Source organism: Hylobates moloch, unplaced genomic scaffold, assembly GCF_009828535.3.
Source record: "Hylobates moloch isolate HMO894 unplaced genomic scaffold, HMol_V3 SCAFFOLD_22, whole genome shotgun sequence".
NCBI lineage: Eukaryota > Metazoa > Chordata > Mammalia > Primates > Hylobatidae > Hylobates > Hylobates moloch.
The window spans coordinates 14,264,449-14,283,677 of record NW_026652297.1 but is presented as its reverse complement, the minus strand read 5'-3'; the positions used below and the strand labels follow the sequence as shown (position 1 = coordinate 14,283,677).

The following is a 19,229-nucleotide window of genomic DNA, read 5'->3' as shown; positions in this document are numbered from 1 at the left end:
CACCTGACTTTTCAGTACTTTAAATATATCCCACTGCCTTCCAGCCTCCATGGTTAATCTTACTGAGGATCAGTTGCATGGGATCAGTTGCTTCTATCTTGCCGCTTTCAAGTTTCTATTACTGTGTTTTGACAGTTTGACTATAATGTGTCTCTGTGTAGATCTCTTTGAGTTCATACTGCTTGGAGTTTGTTGAGCTTCTTGGGTATGTGTATTTATGTCTTTCATCAAATGTGGGAAGTTGTCAGTCATTATTTCTTCAAATCTTTTCTCTGACCCTTTCTTTCTGTTCTTCTGGGATTTCTATAATGTGTATATTGGTATGTTTGGTTTCCCACAGGTCTGTCAGGCTCTATTAATTTCTCTTTTTCTTTTTTCTGGTTCCTTATACTGGGTAATTTTAATTGTTTTGTATTTCAGTTCCCTGATCCTTTTTTTCTGCTTGCTTAAGTCTGCTGTTGAACCCCTGAAATGAATTTTTCATTTCAGTTATTGTCAACTCCAGGTTTTCTGCTTGGTTCCTTTTTATAATTTCTATCTCTTTGTGGTGTTCTCATTTTGTTCAGACATTGATTTCCTGATTTCCTGTAGTTTTTTCCCCTGACAGCTTTCTTTTAGCTTATTGAACATATTTAAGACAGTTCATATGCCATCTTTGACTATTAAGTCCAATGTCTGGGTTTCTTCAGAGAAGATTTTTGTTAGATTTTTTTTTCTTGTGAATGAGCCATACTTGCTTATTTCTTTGTATGATTTGTAATTTTTTTATGATTTATAATTTTTTGTTGAGGATGGGAAATTCTGAATATTATGTTTGGAAGTTTGGAAGTCTAGTTCTCCTACTCTTCAGCAATAGCCGATTTTTGCTTGTCAACTGCTGGATCCATCTGTTTGAACTTTTCCAAGCTGTTTTTGCAAAGAGTATGTTCCTTATTTAATATGGCCATTGAAATTTTAGTTCTCTTGTCCCTGTGTTTAACCAGCAGTCTGACAATAATTTCCTTAAATGTCTGTCTCCCAGAAGGGTGCAGGGGTGTGGAACAAACTACCTTTTTAAATCCCTTGTGGCTGGGAAGCTGCTTGAGCCAGCCTCTATGCTTGGCCCCTCAGCCATCAAAAGCAGTGGTCAGCAATCAGAACATACAACCTTGATTTTTCAAGGTCGAAAACCCAAGATGCAAAGGTTCTAATTTCCCAATCTGGCATCAGCTAGCTACACTAGGAACATCCTCGTGGCTACGTGCCACGGGCTGTTGGCTGGGGGATTATAGTAGCCATGTTATTAATAAATTTGAAGTTTACTGAAATTTACTTGCTGTTTTATCAAACTCTCCTATGGGCCCTGAAGTGTTTGACTAGACTCCAGAGTTCAAAAATAGTTGCTTTAGACAGCTGAATAGTTGTTTTGATCTCAGATTCTTGGAGCTTCCTATTCTCTCTTCCGTGATGTCACTCAGTTTTTTTATGGTAAGCATATATTTTTAGTGTACTATTTTAATTTCTAGTGTTTTTTAGCTGTATTTTTTGAGTTATTTTTAGTAGTTGCCCTAAGGGTTACTATATGTATCTTAATTTATCACAATCTGCTTCAAATTAATACTGACTTAATTCTGGTAAAATACAGGAACTTTGTTCCAATGTAGCTCCATTTTCGCACCCTTCATTTGTGCTTTTATTGCTATGTAATACTGAAAACTGATAATTATTGCTTTATACAGTCTTGATTTTCAAAATATTAAGAAAAGAGAACTATACTTACACAGTATTTATAATCACATATTTATCATTTTCAGCACTCTTAATTGGTTCTTGTGGATTTGAATTATAGTCTGGTGTTACTTTCTTTCATCCAGTAGGACATTTTGAGCTGGTATGGGCAATGGTGGCAGCCTTGGTTAAGAATGCCACAGGCTTTCACTGTTCTTATCTCAACGTTAGTAGTTTTTCATGAATAAACACTTCTCAGTTTGTTATGTTTGGCTCATTTTTAGAACCCCAAAATACTTGTTTTTGACAATGCTGTCCAGTTGTTTTTGGGGAGAGATTTTTCTGAACTTTTCACTCTGCCACAGCTGGAAGTCTCCCCAACTACCTTGATATTTTTGCAGAAAGTATAGATTACATTTTGCACTGTCCGTAGCTGTGTATAGATTGGGCTTAGAGCCAAGGCAGGCTGAAAAGCGAACCTACTTTTCCTAAGCTGATGGGACTTAGGAGAAGGAAAGAGGTTGGAAGTAGGGCAAAGAATAATTGGGCCTTTATCATCTTGCCTGGGTCTTTGAGCCCCCACATCCTATCTTTCCTGAGGCTTAGTCCTTCACAACACAATGTCCTTATGGAGGCTTTCTGGCTCCTTCTGCCTCCTTCTCTCCTGCATTCCTTGTCTGGGGATGGGCAGAGTAGACATTGGGTACTCAGTGTCAAGAAGCACCTGCCTTGTACCCTTGTCTAGTGACTACTGTGTGCCTTCTGTGGAGGATGTGGAGGGACTCAAAATAGAGGTCCGGGTGCCAAGTTAACTGTTGGCTCTGCAAACTGTATGAGGTTTTCATTCTTCTTTCAGGCAGCTTTGCACAGATGTGGGGCTTTGTGTTTGGAGCTGTGGTGAGGATGGTGGGATACACTCTGTACCTCATGCCCTTAGTGAAGATTTTAGGGAACTGCTGCCCAGGAGGGGAGGGGAGAGAAAATATTTGCCTCAGAAAGTAATATGCTGACCATCCTACCAGTTACGGGGAGAAAATGCACATATAATTCTTAAAGAACTTTACTGATTAGGTCTGTTGCCTCCTGTGTAGAATTTCTATGGGAAAAAAGCCAAATGTTATCTTATTGTTGTCTTTATCTTTCTGCAGATAATGCCTCAAACATCTCTGTAACCAGATGCCTTTGCTTTTCTGTTTTGGCAGAGGAATGTTACGGCATCCGGAGTCATCCCTCAGATTTCTCTGATCATGGGCCCATGTGCTGGTGGGGCCGTCTACTCCCCAGCGCTAACAGACTTCACGTTCATGGTAAAGGTAAGAAAGAAGGGCCTGTTTTTGGTGCCCTTTGAGATTTGTGCAGCTCCTTACCTGCAATAAAAATAATTCCTGACCCAGATGTAGGTTGTTACCTGCATTCTCATTGGCTTTCAGCATAGTGATGATAAGGTGTTAGTGGAGAGAGGGTTTTGGCATGAAATCTGTAGCTTGTGGGGGTTCAGTGGCAGGGCGTGCTTATATACTTCATTGGTGGGTGATTTTACGTGTTGATCTGAATTGCAAATGATTTTCAGGTAATCAAAGAATCCTGTCCTCTGACCAGATAGATGATTGTTTACTGAGTCCTATTCAAGAAGTTTCTCATGGAAGGCTTTTCTGTAATCTGTTTCTTGAGAAGTTGTTTCTGATGTTTCACCTTTTATTTCTTCAGCTCCTTGCCATTTTATTACATTGTGTCCATAATGGTAAAGGATAAATCTGATCTCACACTTCATTTTCAGAGGTGCATATCTTTATTACATGACTTTAATGGACTTATATTTTAAAAATATTTTTAAATGAAGTCTATTTGAACTTATACATGAGTAATTACCATTAATCTCAAACCTTGCTTTAAAAAAATCAGCCTTTTCTTCTTGAAATATTAATAAAAATGGACATTGGATGCCAGGACAGAATGGTTGGGGGGAAAAAGTAGTAATAGGCATCCAACATGAGGAGAGGAGTTCTAGAGGGAGTATAAATGGGAAACCCTTTGTTCTCAAGGGAAGTTAGGCAGTAGGAATTCAAAAGTTTCACAAAGTGTTTACCACTTTGACCCAACTATTCTGTTCTTAGTGACATACCGAAAGCAGTGTAAGTGTAAGTGTTCAACAATAGGAGTGACTTTTATTAATCAAATTTAAGATGGGCCATGCACAGTGGCTAACGCCTGTAATCCCAGCACTTGGGAGGCTGATGCAGGTGGATCACTTGAGCTCAGGAGTTTGAGACTAGCCTGGGCAACGTAGCGAAACCCCATCTCTACAAAAACATACAAAAATTAGTTGGGCATGGTGGTGCATACCTGTGGTCCCAGCTACTTGGGAGGCTGAGGTGGGAGGATCACTTGAGCCCAGAAGGTCGAGGCAGCAGTGAGCCAAGATCGTGCCACTGCACTCTAGTCTGGGTGACAGAGGAAGACCCTGCCTCAAAAAAAAAAAAAAGTAAGCTGACCACTTCTCTTACTTGGTGGACAATGCAGAATTTTCTGAACTTTGCTTACTAAATCTATATATACACACCTAGCTGGTGCTACCCCCATTCTCTCCTCCTTCCTGCCTGTTATGAAGGGAGGTGTGGAGTCAGTTCCTCTGGCTAGAGCCATCCTTTCCTCCTGCTACACACATCCACATTGCTGAATATAACTCTCCACCCCTCTTCAGAACCCTGATACTGTTCCTTTTCTCCTTTCTCTTTAGTATCTTTAGTCTGTCCGTTGGTACTGGATCCTCCCATCAAAACTTAATCATGCTCAGGTCTTTCCTATCATCAGAACAAAAACTGTTCTCTAGTTGGCATACTCCTGTAGCTCTTTCTCTGTTTCTCTCTTGCCATCCCATTCTTTAACATATGTTAATTTAGCTTTGTCCCCTAGACCACTAAATCGTTTTTTTTTTTAAGGTCCTCAGTGACTTGCATCACTGTAAATGCAGTTTAACTCTCATCTTCCTCAGTCTTTCAACAGTATTCCCTTGGCTTCCATTATACCATACTCTGGCATTTCTTCTCACAACTCTGACCATACCTTCCTGGTTTCCATTGGCAATTTACATGATTCCGTTCAGACTCTAGATGCTGGAGTTCATTCCAACTGCTTTCTCTTTTAATTCTGTTTTATTCTAAGCAATCTCATTTTCTGCTTATAAAACTTTAGTTAATAATTGCATATTAGTGAGACTTCCTCTCTTGTCCTCAGCAACATTATTAAGCTGTCACCATTCTACATCTTAAATATTCTGTGTATTTAATAAGAGTGCAGTGGAAAATACTAAGTCTTTTTTAAAGGACTACACAAAGTAATTATAAAGTTCTTATGGGAGAAAGAAACACCATGCAAGAATAAACATTCTACGAAAGTAGTGTAATGAGGAGTTAGCCCTACCAGGTGCCGGGATATAAAACTACAATAACTAAAACAGTCTAAAGAACTTGTAAGTAAATGGACAGAAAGACCAAGGGACATTACAGAATTGATACATAGATCTACATCTATTTGGACATTATGATGAAAAGGATATTATTCTAAGCAGTCACTGATAATAACAATTTCTTATGTCAGAAATACCAGTGACTGCTGCATCACTAAATCCAGTTGACATTTCTCACCCTATGTCTTACCTCTTGACAACATTTGCTCTAGCTGATCACTCCAGTCTCATGACTTTAAATACTGATCCGTATGCTGACAACTCTCAAATCTGTTTCTCCAGGATTATATGTTTAAGAGCCTACCAGAATTTCCATTTGGACTTTAATGAGTATCTCAAACTTAACAGGTTTTGATTTCTACCAACCTCCTCCTGCATTGCTCTCCTACAGCCTTTGCCATTTTAAATGGCAGGTCTGGTCTTCCAGTGGCTCAGGTAAAAGCTTTGACACTGTCTTGACTCATCTTTTGCTGTCACATCCCAAATTTAGTCAGAAGATCCTGTTGGCTTTACTTTAGAATATAATCCACAGTATAATCAAATTGCTTCTTAGCACTACTACTTACTTCTTACTAACAAAACTGCTACCACTTTGATTCAAGCACATCATTTCCCACCTGATTATTACAGAATCCTCCTGACTGGTCTCCCTGCATCTGAACCTGGGAGCTGAAGGTTGCAGTGAGCGCTTTGGGAGGCTGAGGCGGGTGGATAACTTGAGGCTAGTAGTTTGAGACCAGCATGACCAACATGATGAAACCCTGTCTCTACTAAAAATACAAAAATTAGCCAAGCGTGGTGGTACGTGCTTGTAATACCAGCTACTCGGGAGGCTGAGGCAGGAGAATCTCTTGAACCCGAGAGGGGGAGGTTGCAGTGAGCCAAGATCGCGCCACTGCACTCCAGCCTGGGTGGTAGAGCAAGACTCTGTCTCGGAAAATAAATAAATAAATAAATAAATAAAAATAACCCAGGTCAGGAAGTAGCTCTTCAAGAGCCCTGTCATCATGATCCTTCCTAAGGAACGTTGTAGCCTCCATCCTGCATAGAATTCGGTATTAATAATAATTCTTTATTGTCTCAGCTTTTATGGTAATGTTTTTATTTGCTTTGCTTCATAGTTGAAAATAAAAATTGCCTCCCTAAACAATGTGGATTAGTGTTTCCTGTTTTGACCTTTACGTTAAGTGAAACCATATAATATGCTTTCTTTTGTGCGTGGCTTCTGGCTCATTATGTTTTTAAGATTTACCGATGTTGTTCTTTGAAAATGTAGTTCATTCACTTTAATAGCTGTGTTGTGTGTGTGTGTGTGTGTGTGTGTGTATTTTTTCTTTTGTGTGTGTTTGGTTTTTTTTTTTTTTTTTTTTTTTTTTTGAGACAGAGTCTTGCTCTGTCACTGAGGCTGGAGTGCAGTGACATGGATCTTGCCTCACTGGAACCTTTGCCTCCTCGGTTTGTGATTCTCACACCTCAGCCTTCCAAGTAGCTGGGACTACAGGCATGTGCCACCACATACCAAGCTAATTTTTTGTATTTTTGGTAGAGATGGATTTTGCTATGTTGGCCAGGGTGGTCTCCAACTCTTGGCCTCAAGTAATCCGCCGGCCTCAGCCTCCTAAAGTGCTGGGAGTACAGGCATGAGCCACTGCGCCCAACCATAGTAAATATTTCTTAACATATTCATTCATTCCACTGCAGATGGACATTTGAATTATTTCAAGATTTTTGCCATTGCAAATGATGCTGATGTAAACATTTTTCTATATGTATCTTGGTGCGCACATTTTAGTTTCTGGTGCTGATGTAAACATTTCACATTAGAGGCAATCTTAGGTCATAGGATGTATATGTCTTCAGCTTCTCTAGGTAATGCCCGTCTGTTTACTAAACAGGTTGCAGCCAGCAGTTTAAGAATTTCACTTGTTTCACATCCTTGCCAGCACTTACATTAACATAGTTTAATTGTGCCAGTTTGATGCTTGTGGTATAGTCTCTTACTGTGTTGTCAATTTGCATTGACTCAATTTGCGTTAGTCCATGACTGATAAGGCTGAGTGCCTTTTCGTATTATTCCTGTTCTTCTAAATTAAGGTATGTTTATGACTCAGAATGTAGTCTATCTTGGTGAATGTTCCATGGGAGCTTGAGAAGAAAGCGTATTCTGTTGTTAGATGAAGTATGTCCATCATATCCTGTTTATTGGTACTGTTTTCTTTTAATTTTAAAAATGATTTCTATTTATTTTACTTCTTAAAATGTTTTTTATTACTTTTATTTTTTGAGATGGAGTGTCCCCCTCTCACCCAGGCTGGAGTGCAGTGGTGTGATCTCGGCTCACTGCAACCTTCAGCTCCCAGGTTCAAGTGATCCTCCTGCCTCAGCCTCCTGTGTAGCTCGGACTACAGGCACACACTGCCATGCCTGCCTAATTTTTTTTTTTTTTTTTGTAGAGAACTGGTCTCACTGTGTTGCTTAGACTGGTCTTGAACTCCTGGGCTCAAGCAATCGTCCTCCTTCCCAAAGTGCTGGGATTACAGGTATAAGCCACCGCACCTGGTCTTCTATAAAAATTTTTAGAGACAGGGTCTCACTCTGTTGCCCAGGCTGGAGTGCAGTGGTATGATCATAGCTTACCACAGCCTCGACCGCCTGGGCTCAAGTGATCCTCCTGTGTAGCTGGGATTACAGGCACATGCCAACACACCTGGCTAATTTTTTATTTATTTTATTTATTTTTTTGAGACAAGGTCTCTCTGTCGCCCATGCTGAAGAGCAGTGGTGCGATCTCGGCTCACTGCATCCTTGACCTCCTGGGGTCAAGCACTGCTCTCACTTTAGCCTCCTGAGTAGCTGGGACTATGGGTGTGTGCCACCATGCCTGGCCAATTTTTTTATTTTTGTAGAGATAGGGTTTCACCATGTTGGCCAGGCTAATTTTTATTTTAATTTTTGTAGAGACGGGGTCTTGCCGTATTGTCATAGGCTGGTCTTAACCCCTGGCCTCAAGTAATCCTCTCACCTAGGGCCCTTGAGTTGCTGGGATTATAGGCATGAGCCACTGTGCCCAGCTGATTGGTGTTACTGAGTTCATCTTTGTCTTTACTGTTTCTGCGTGCTGGATCTGTCCACTTTTGATAGAGGAGTGTTGAGATCTTCAGCTGTAATCATGGATTCATCTATTTCTCCTTCCAGTGCTATCAGTATTTGCCTCATGCTATTTTAATGCTCTCTTGTTAGGTGTATACACATGAAGGAGTGCATGCACATGAAGGACTGTTTGTCTCCTTGGAGAATTGACCCCTTTATCATTATGCAGAATTCCTCTGTATAATAACTTTCCTTGGTCTGAAGCGTTTTCTGTCTGAAATTAATATAGCTACTCCTCATTTCTTTTGATTAGTCTTAGCATGTAATATCTTTCTGCATTCATTTACTTTTAATCTTTGTGTCTATTTCAAGTGGGTTTTTTGTAGGCATCCCTTATAGTTGTGTCTTGTTTCTTGATCTAGTCTGACAATCTGTCTTTTAATTGATACATTTAGACCATTGACATTCAGAGAGATTGTTGGTATAGTTGGATTAATATCTGCCATATTTGTTACTGTTTTCTTTTTGTTGTATTTGTTCTTATTTTTGTCTTCCACTTTTCTGCCTTTTGTGATTTTAATTGAGCATTCTATATGATTCCATTTTTCTCCTTTATTAACATGTTATACTTTTTTTTTTTTTTTTACCTTCTTTAGTGGTTGCCTTAGAGGTTGCAATATAATTTACAGCTATTTTAAGTTAATTTCAGATAACACTTTTCTGCTTCCCAGGTTGTATGAGTACCTTATAATAGCAAAATCATTCTAATTCCTTCCTCCTATCCCTCATATCATATATATAAAATATGTGTACATAATTGTACTTGATCTTTGCCAAAAGGCTGAGAAGTGATGTGTACATAATTGAATTGTACAAAATTGAATGTGTACATAATTGAATTTTTGCTATTATTACTTTGAATCAAAAGTTTTCATTTTACCTTCATTTATTCCTTCTTGAATGCTCTTTCTTTCTGTATGTAGATATAAGTTTCTGATCTTTATCATTTACCTTTCCAGTAAAGAATTTTGCTTAACATTTTTTGCAAGGCAGATCTACTGGTAGGAGATTACCTCAAGTTTTGTTTGTTTGAGAAGGTCTGTATTTTTCCTTCACTTTTGAAGAATAATTTTGCAGAGTACAGAATTCTAGGTTGGTAGGATCTTTCCTCTCAACACTTTAAATATTTCATTCCACTCTCTTCTTTCTTGCATGGTTTCTAAGAAAATTTGGATATAATTATTATTTTTGGTCCTCTGTAGGCAAAATGTTTTTTTCTTGTGGCTGCCTTTAGGATATTTTCTTTATAATTGATTTTCTGTAGTTTGGGAGTAATGTCCTAAGTGTAGTTTTTTGTTTGTTTTTTGTTTTTTTAGAGATGGGGGTCTCCCTGTGTTTCCCAGGCTGGTTCAATCTCCTGGGCTCACATGGTCTTCCTGCCTCAGCCTCACGAGTGGCTGGGACAACAGGTGTGCACCACTACACCTAGCTTTCTCTGTGTAGTTTTTTTGTTTGTTTGTTTGTTTGTTTTGGCATTCATCTTGCTTGATGGTCTCTGAGTTTATTGGATCTGTGGTTTGGTGTCTGACAATTTGGGGAACTTTTCTGTCATTATTGCTTCCTAGATTCTGTTCTTTTTTCTCTTTCTGCTCCTTCTGGAATTCTCATTATGTATATGTTACATCGTTTGTAATTTGTGCCACAGTTTTTAGATACTCCAGTTTTGTTTTTTTTTATCCATTTTTTTTTTCTCATCCATTTTTTTTTTCTCTGCTTTTCAGTTTGGGTGGTTTCTCTTGAGATACCCTCAAGCTCAGAGATTCTTTCCTCAAGCATGCCCATTCTACCAAAAAACATCAAATGCATTCTTTATTTCTGTTGCAGTGTTTCTAATCCCTGGTATATTTTAGTTATTTTTTTAGAATTTCCATTTCTCTGCTTACATTGCTAATCTGTTCTTGCTTGCTGTCTACTTTATCCATGAGAGCCCTTACCATTTTGTTTATTTTTGTTTTTTGAGATGGAGTCTTGCTGTCTTGGCCAGGCTAGTGTTCAATGCCTGGGCTCAAGTGATCCTCCCACCTCAGCCTCCTGAGTACCTAAGACTACAGACACATGCCATTACACCTGGCAAACATCTTAATTGTAGTTGTTTCAAATTTCTGGTCTGATAATTCCAACATTTCTGCTACATCTGATTCCAGTTCTGATGCTTATTCTCTCTTCAAACTTCGTTTTTTGTCTTTTAGTATGTCTTATGACTTATTCCTGATAGCTGGACATGATATACTAGGTAAAAGGAACTATTGTAAATAGGCCCTTAGTAATGATAAGGAGCTGGGGAGGAGGAATTGTTCTGTAGTCTTATGAGTACGTGTCAGTCTTTTAGTGAGCCTGTGCCTCTGAACTATGAATGTCATGTGTCTCTCAGTCTCTTGTACTTTTTTGGTGGGGCAGGGTGGCTAGAGCGGGTTGGGGCTGGCCATTTCCCCTCTTCCACATGGAAAGCAAGAGCTGGCTTGAGTTTGGTATTTTTCTTCCCTTGGGTCAGCAGTTTCTGATAAAAGTTCAGCAGGTTAGGCTCTCGTTATATAGTTTTGCCTGAGAGCAGACCCTGTTAAGAATGATGCTCTGGTGCATTTCAGAAGGGTCTCTTTTTTTTTCCTCCATGCATGTCAGAAGCATGAGGGAGTTTTACTCCGATAATCACTGTGAGAACCTTGTTGAGTTCCTAGAGGTAAAACTCACAAAAGTGTGGGAGCCCCAATGACTGGCCGGCCCTGGAGTCTTTATCTCTCTGACTTGTCCATGCTGGGCCTCCAGCAATTTGTCAGTTATAGTTTTGGTTTTCCTACATCAGCCCTGGCTCTGGGGGAGATTTGTGCTTGTGGGTTTCTACCCTGCAAGGCTCAATTTTCTGCATTTGCCGTTTGGTCTCCAGTTTTGGGGTGCTTTGTTCTGCGACCTCACCTTTTTGATGGACCTAAGAAAAGCTGTTGGTTTTTCCCCCGCAACTTGTTCAGCTTTTTATTCATTAGGAAGAAGTATCAACTTTCAGCTTCTTATGTGCTGGACTGGAAACCTGAAATTTTGTGTCTCTAGTTCTTTTTTTTTTTTTTTTTAACAGTTTCAAATAAGGCTGCTATAAACATTTGTTTAGAAGGCTGTGTGAAGTGGGGAAGACTTTTGTAGCTAGACCTTTCTAGCAAGATTTCAAACCAAGAAGCCATAAGATAAAAGACTGATATAATGCATATGATAGACTAAGGACTAATTTTCTTAGTATATAAAAAAGCCAGTGATGTATTAGAAATGGGCAAAGAACATGAATAGTGAGTTCAGAGAGTACTGTAGTAATAATACTTATTGCAGAATTGCTTATTATACTAAAGTTTTGGAAACAACCTTCATGACCATCAATTGGTGAAAGTTATACAAATCCTACTATACTGATACGGAATAGAATGATCTTCAAGCTAGAAAAACAAATTTGAGAACAGTGTGTATTGAACACTATGTTAGAAAGAATGTGTTGGGAAGAAAATGTTTGCATTAGAAAGTGTTTGTGTTAGGCCGGGCGCAGTGGCTCACGCTTGTAATCCCAGCACTTTGGGAGGCCGAGGCGGGCAGATGACAAAGTCAGGAGATTGAGACCACGGTGAAACCCCGTCTCTACTAAAAAAAAAAAATACAAAAAAATTAGCCGGGCATGGTGGCAGGCGCCTGTAGTCCCAGCTACTCAGGAGGCTGAGGCAGGAGAATGGCGTGAACCCGGGAGGCAGAGCTTGCAGTGAGCCGAGATCGCGCCACTGCACTCCAGCCTGGGCGACAGAGCAGGACTCCGTCTCCAAAAAAAAAAAAAAAAAAGAAAGAAAGTGTTTGTGTTAGATAATGTTTGTGTTAGATAATAAGAGGGCAAAGAGGGCAAATATATATATATATATATATGGATGCATGGGTGTCTCTGTAGAGAGAAGAAACTGACAGGGGATGTCTTAGGGGAGGGGAATTGGAGGCCTGAAAGTAAGGGCTGGGCTGTAGACTTTCCACTGTATCTCCTATTTCTCTGTTTAAATTTTATGCAGTGTGCTTATATTATCTGTATATTAGAAACTAAAAATTAAAAGCCTATCACTCTCTAATACCAAAGCATTGATTTATTAGTGTTTTTGTTTTTGAGACAGGTTTTTACTCTGTCACCCAGGCTGGAGTGCAGTGGTGGAAGCAATCATAGCTCACTGCAACTCAAGTGATTCTCCCACCTCACCCTCCTGAATAGCTAGGACTACAGGCACATGCCACCAGCCCTACCTAATTGAAATAAATTTTTATGGAGACTGGGTCTCGCTATGTTGGCCAGGCTGGTCTTGAACTCCTGGCCTGAGGTGATCCTCCTGCCTTGGCTTTCCAAAGTGTTGGGATTACAGATGTGAGCCACTGTAACTCACTGATTTATCAATATTTTTAAGTAACTCCATTTAAAGTGACTGGTTGCGTACAGTCTCCATATCGCCGTTTCCTCATATGTAAATGAGGGTGATAATAGTACTTAGGCTTTAGTGACACAGTTTTGTGAAGTGCTTAAAAAACTTCTTGGTGCACAGCAAGCTCTGAGTAAAAGCCACTGTGTTCATCTGTTACTGTGTTCTACAGATGAATGACCTTGAGATGTTAGCCACACTGCAAGTTAACTTGCTGAGGTAGAACCATGCAACAGAAATTTTTTAAAAAAGACAATGAGGCAGGGAAAACTTGGGTCTTTAGTTTGGATTCGTATCTTTAAGCTACATCCTGTCCTCATTCGGCTATGTCACCGTCTTCTCTGCATTTGTCATCTTGGCTGAATCAACTCTAAGGCTGTGACCAGCTCTGGTGCTCTGAGTTTGACCGTTCTGGAAATCTTTTATTTCAGGACACCTCCTACCTGTTCATCACTGGCCCTGATGTTGTGAAGTCTGTCACCAATGAGGATGTTACCCAGGAGGAGCTCGGTGGTGCCAAGACCCACACCACCATGTCAGGTGAGAGGCCTTGAAGATGACCTTGTTGTTTTCGAACATTGAGAAGAGGGTATTGCCAAAGAGCCTGGTGGCAGTTTTTAAGAAATATTACTTAATTGGCAGACTTTATTTGGGAAGATTGTGGTACAGTCTATTGTACTACAGTACCGTGTATTGTTTACAGATATAGTGATAAAGGTAGATTTAGTGTATAAAATTTATTAAATAACACGCTATTAGTAATGCCTGGTTATTCTTTAAAACAATTTAAAGCTAGTTGCTGGAATGGTGATTATAAGTAGGTATGATTTATATATGTACAGTTGAACCTTTGAAAAAAATATCTTATTGTGACATTTTTTATTCTAAGGTTGGTATATATCTTAGAGTACAAAGTGTTTTCCAATCATTGGCCAGGTGCATGATGGTCATGTATCATGTGTTCACGAATTTGGTCATAGTTGTTAACTTCCTTTTTTTTTTTTTTTTTTTTTTTTTTTTTTGAGACAGGATCCAGCTCTGTGGCCCAGGCTGGAGTGCAGTGACACAATCTTAGCTCATTGCAACCTCTGCCTCCCAGGCTCAAGCAATCCTCCCACCACAGACTCTTGGGTAGCTGGGACTACAGGCATGCACCACCACACCCAGCAAATTTTTGTATTTTTTCTTTGTGGAGACGGAGTTTTACCATGTTGCCAGGCTAGTGTCAAACTCTTGGCCTCAAGCAGTCTGCCCGCCTTGGCTTCCCAAAATGCTGGGATTACAGGCATGAGCCACCATACCTGGCTTTTGTTTTGTTCTGTTTTTGAGATAGGGTCTCACACTATTGCCCAGGCTGGAGTGCAGGGCACAATGATAGCTCACTGTAGCCTCAGTCTTCCAGGCTCAAGTAATTCTTCTGCCTCAGCCTCTCTAGTAGCTGGGATTACAGGTATGTGCCACCATACCCAGGTAATTTTTATTTTTAATATTTTTTTGTAGAGATGTGGTCTCACTGTGTTGCTCAGGTTGGTCTCGAACTCCTGGGCTCAAGCAATCCTCCCACTTCTACCTCCCAAAGTGCTGGGATTACAGGCGTGAGCCACCATGTCCGGCTAGTTGTTCACAACTTTAAGATTACATACCAAGTTTAAAATGTATAAAGATTATTCTGTGCCTCAGCATTGAAACAAAAAGTTCTTGTTTAAACAGAAAGGCATGGAATTGGGAGTAGGGCATGATTCTGATATTAGTGAAGACATGTTAGCTGTTGGAGTAATTATTGTAATTCCATGTTTTCTTGTAAAAGAAACCACCCAGCTGTGAATGGATTACCTACCACACAGCAATGTAACTAAAAACGGAGAAATTGCTTCTTTGAGAGATTTTACAGCAATAAGAGGCTGGCATGCCTGATTTATGCACCTCATTGTACCGTGGTTAAGGCATTGGGTCAGCATTTAATTGTCAGTGTTTCTTCTCAATGTCCCTAAAGTAGAGATGTGTCTTATCAGTGAAGTCTTAGATTAGATGAAATGTAGTTTTAAAAAAGTTAGGGCTCTTGATCCCCCACCCACAAAAATTTTCTCCCCATGTCAGGTTGGCATCGATCTTGACTCATTCCTTTCCCTTACGTATCAGCATCATTTAGCCCCATCTTTAAGACATGTCTAGAATCAGAACACTTCTTAGCATCAACTCCAGCGTAGCCTGATGCCATGCTATTGTCTCAGGGCTTTATTGGCAGCAGCCTGTTTTTCTTGCTGGGATGTAATATAAAGCTGGGTCTTGATGGCGTCTTAGATTTGATGAAATATGCTGTTTATTTTTCCCCATTTTAATAGCATTATATGTTTGTAGTACAAAACTTAGAAAACATACAAAGCATAAAAACTGCTAGATATTCCATCATCCACAGAGAATCACTATTGATTTTTTGGTTATACCCTTGCGGTCTTCTCACGCATGTGAGCGTGAATACACATACACTTACTCAAACATAGGCATGGGCATACTCTTATGTAACCTGAGTTGTTTTTTGTTTTTTTTTTTACTTGACAGCTTAAAGTAATGAATGTCTGCCCATGACATTAAAGTTTCTTCTGTAGCACAGTCTCAAGTATGTTTTGTTTGTTTTTTGATTGTAGGGCAGTATGTGGTTTTCTTTCTGGGCCTGAGGCTCTTTGATGGACTGTGTCTGATGCACTTGGCCCTGTATCTCCAGGGCAAGGCACAAAAAGGTGCTCTGTACATATATTTTTCTCTTTTCTTTCTTCTCTTCTGGTGACAGCTTTATTGAGATGTAATTCGTATACCGTGCATTTTAAACACCTATTTATAGTGTCCAATTCGGTGGTTTTTAAAATACATTCAGAGTTGCATAATCATTACCACAGTCAATTTTAGGACATTGTCATCACCCCAAGAAGAAACCCTGTGCCCATTAGCAGTCACTCTGCATTTCACCACAGATACTTCTGCTCTAGGCAATTACCAGGCTACTTTCTGTCTCTGTGGATTTTTTCATTCTGGACATTTCCTAGAAATGGAATCATATAATATGTGATCTTTTGTAACTGGTTGCTTTTACTTAGCATAATGTTGTTAAAGGCTAATCCATGTTGTATCATGAATCAGTACTTTATTCATTTTCATGGCCGAATAATATTCCAGTGTTGGATATACCACATCTAGTTGATTCATTGACCAGTTAATAGACACTGGGTCATTTCCACTTTTTGGCTATCATGAATATGCCTCTATTAATATTTATATGCAAGTTTTTGGGTAAACATGTGTTTTCATTTCTCTTTGATTTCTGAGTTAAATGATAACTCGATGTTTAGCTTTTAAGGAACTGACAGACTCTTCCAAAGTAGCTGTACCCATTTATAAATATTTCTTGAATGAAAGAATTCTGTCATGCTGAAAATGCTTTTTATTCAACAAATACTCATTTAGAATATGTGGAAAAAGGCATATAGCAAAGGAATTAAAAATTTAAAATAGAATAATAAAAATGTAAAAAAAGAAACAAAGAAAACAAAACAAATATTCATTGAGTACCTATGTGTGAAGCATTGTTTTAGGTGCTAGGAATACATCTGTGGACAGAACAAAAGAAAGACCCCTGCCCATATGGGGCTTATATTCTAGTAGAGGAGATAGACAATAAACATTATAAATAAGTACACTGTGCAGTATGTTAGAAGGCAGTACGTGCTATGGAAAAAGTATAACAGGGTAAAGGGGACTGGGATTGTTGTAGTTTCAAATAGGCTGGTAATGGTAGGCCTCACTGAGGTTAGGAGCTGAGCAGATTTTAAGGAGTTAACTGCATTGATATGTAAGTTGGGAGCATTGCAGGCAGAGGGGAATAGCTTATGCAAAGGCTTTCAGGTAGGAGAGTGACTGGCCCGCTCAGTGAACAAGGAGGATCATTGGAGTAGAGACATGACACGATCTGACTTAAAAAGCTCTGTCTGGCGGATCACGAGGTCAGGAGATCGAGACCACGGTGAAACCCTGTCTCTATTAAAAATACAAAAAAATTAGCCAGGCATGGTGGCGGGCGCCTGTAGTCCCAGCTACTTGGAGAGGCTGAGGCAGGAGAATGGCGTGAACCCGGGAGGTGGAGCTTGCAGTGAGCCGAGATTGCGCCACTGCACTCCAGCCTGGGCGACAGAGCGAGACTCCATCTCAAAAAAAAAAAATGTAAAAAAAAAAAGCTCTGTCTGGCAGCTTTGTGGACAAGAGACTGTAGGGGCAATGATGGAAGAAAGGAGTCTCATGGGATGAACCTGGGGAGAGAGTTCTTGGCTCCGCTTTCTCCATCATACCTATGGCCTTGTTTTGGCTGCTCTGTGATTTCAGAGTGCTCTTCAAGAATTGTGGCTTGATTCCTCACTAGGGGCAGGTGGCTCCCCTCCTTACCTTCCTCTGTTGGTGAGCACCTGTTTGCCAGGTGCATTATTCTTAATGTTGGCCAGGCCTGATCTTACCCTGTTGGAGCTGATATTCCAGGAGAGATGTCCGGCAGTAAACAGGGAAATAGACGATGCAGGGAAAAGTACAGGAGGAGAACTCTCACATGGTATAGGGATGGATAGTGAAGGGTCTGGGAGTGGGTATGGAGGTGACATTAGAGCAAGGACCTGAATAAAGAAAGGTGTGACCCCTGTAGAGGTGTGGGTGCAGAACAGAGGGAACACGTGCTGCATGAGTTAAAGGATCACCTGGAAGGTATGTATTATGTGGCATTACATCCTCAGTGGAGGGTGCGGAGAACAGAGCTATCAGTACAGTCTGCTACTGACATGCCCTAGAAGGGCACAGTCAGGCATGAAGCAGCAGCTTTGGGCTGGTTGGTACCCTGACTCATCATATATGCTCCCTGTTCTCTTAGGTGTGGCCCACAGAGCTTTTGAAAATGATGTTGATGCCTTGTGTAATCTCCGGGATTTCTTCAACTACCTGCCCCTGAGCAGTCAGGACCCGGCTCCCGTTCGTGAGTGCCACGATCCCAGGTGGGTTGTAGGCCGGTGCACCTTCTCTCATTTTGCAGTGTAGCTTGCCTTTCTCTGCCCTGACAGGACCCCCAGGGTCTGCCTTGTTGGGCAAGTTGCAGCAGAGTGTGGTGGAGTGGCTCCCAGGTGTGGGGTTGATGTCATGTTTGGCTATAGGAGCAAAGAAAGATGATTTTATTTACCTTTTTCCTCTCTGTAATATCTGATGTATATCTTGGGGGTGAAGAGTGGCCCAAAACATTTTTAAAGAAAAATTTTTTGATTTCTAAGAAACTCTTAAGTTATCTAGAATTGGAGATTGAAGTTTTTTTTGGTCTGGCCTAGTCCCCATGAAGAAGTCTCCCATTTCCTTTCCTTCCCCTCATCCACAAAAGGAAGAGCCATGATTCTTCCTCTGCTGACTATACCTGGCTTTTTTCTGTCTAAAGTGACTGGTTCCTGGGCTCTACCTAGTTGTCCTTTTGATATAAATAAATGTAAAATGATGCAAACAGCATGCCCTTTAGGAAACATGTTTATGCATACTGCTTATAGCCAGAGGCTGAGACAGTCCTGGGGAAGGGTGTGTTGCTGGCCATCTGGTGAAGACCTTTCCTCTTGCTGTTGGAGTCTACTACCTGTTGTGGAGGCACCATAGAGCAAGGTGGAGGCCCTGCCCAGGAACTGCTCCACACTTCTAGCCATTCCATTTTATTTCCTCTCCAAATTATAAGCACTCGCTTGGCCTGGACTTTCTTCTGCAGAAGGGATTTGAAATTGTATTCTTTGGGAAGAGGTCATTTTCAGATGCTATCCTGTAGCTTAAACCTGGACTCCTTCCTGTGGGGCTTGGTCTGGGCCAGGGATGCTCTGAAGAGTTGTGTTGCCAGGGCCTCACTCTTGTCTGCCTCTGCCCACTCCACAAGGGACATACCCAGTGGCCCACTGTGTGTAGTCATGGAGGGGAGAGTGGTCACAAGGTCCAGAGCTGTGGGTATAGCCTTTCTGAACTGTTTGGAGTTCCTGAAGGGTTTAGGACATCACTTGAAGGTGTTATGGCCCAGGAACCCAGAAATGTCTGAATAGCCCGCTTTGGCCCAGCCATACCTCTTCTGCATATGATTCCAAGGGAGATATATATCCATATATATGTGTACATATATATATACATGTGTGTATACATATATATGTATACATGTACGTGTGTATATACATATGTTGATGTGTGCATACATATATGCACACATGTATACATATACATACATGTATACGTATATACACATTTGTGCATACACACATACACATGCATATACATACGCATGCATATGTATATGCATGCGTATGTATATGCATGCGTATGTATGTATATGTATGCATATGTATATGTATATGCATACATATATACATATATGCATGTATACATGCATGCATATGTGCACATATACATACATATATACACACATGCGTGTATACATGCATGCA

The 19,229-nt window shown here is 40.3% G+C and overlaps 1 protein-coding gene across 3 annotated transcripts in view; it reads left to right on the top strand.

The window, feature by feature from the left end:
• PCCB (propionyl-CoA carboxylase subunit beta) overlaps positions 1 to 19,229 on the top strand; it is an 80,236-nt gene that overhangs the window by 29,604 nt on the left and 31,403 nt on the right. For all 3 annotated transcript variants that reach the window (XM_032143862.2, XM_032143866.2, XM_032143863.2), the window contains 3 exons: positions 2,910 to 3,020; positions 13,176 to 13,284; positions 17,648 to 17,768. In XM_032143862.2, coding sequence (XP_031999753.1) covers positions 2,910 to 3,020; positions 13,176 to 13,284; positions 17,648 to 17,768 — 341 coding nt within the window. The remainder of the gene's footprint in view (positions 1 to 2,909; positions 3,021 to 13,175; positions 13,285 to 17,647; positions 17,769 to 19,229) is intronic.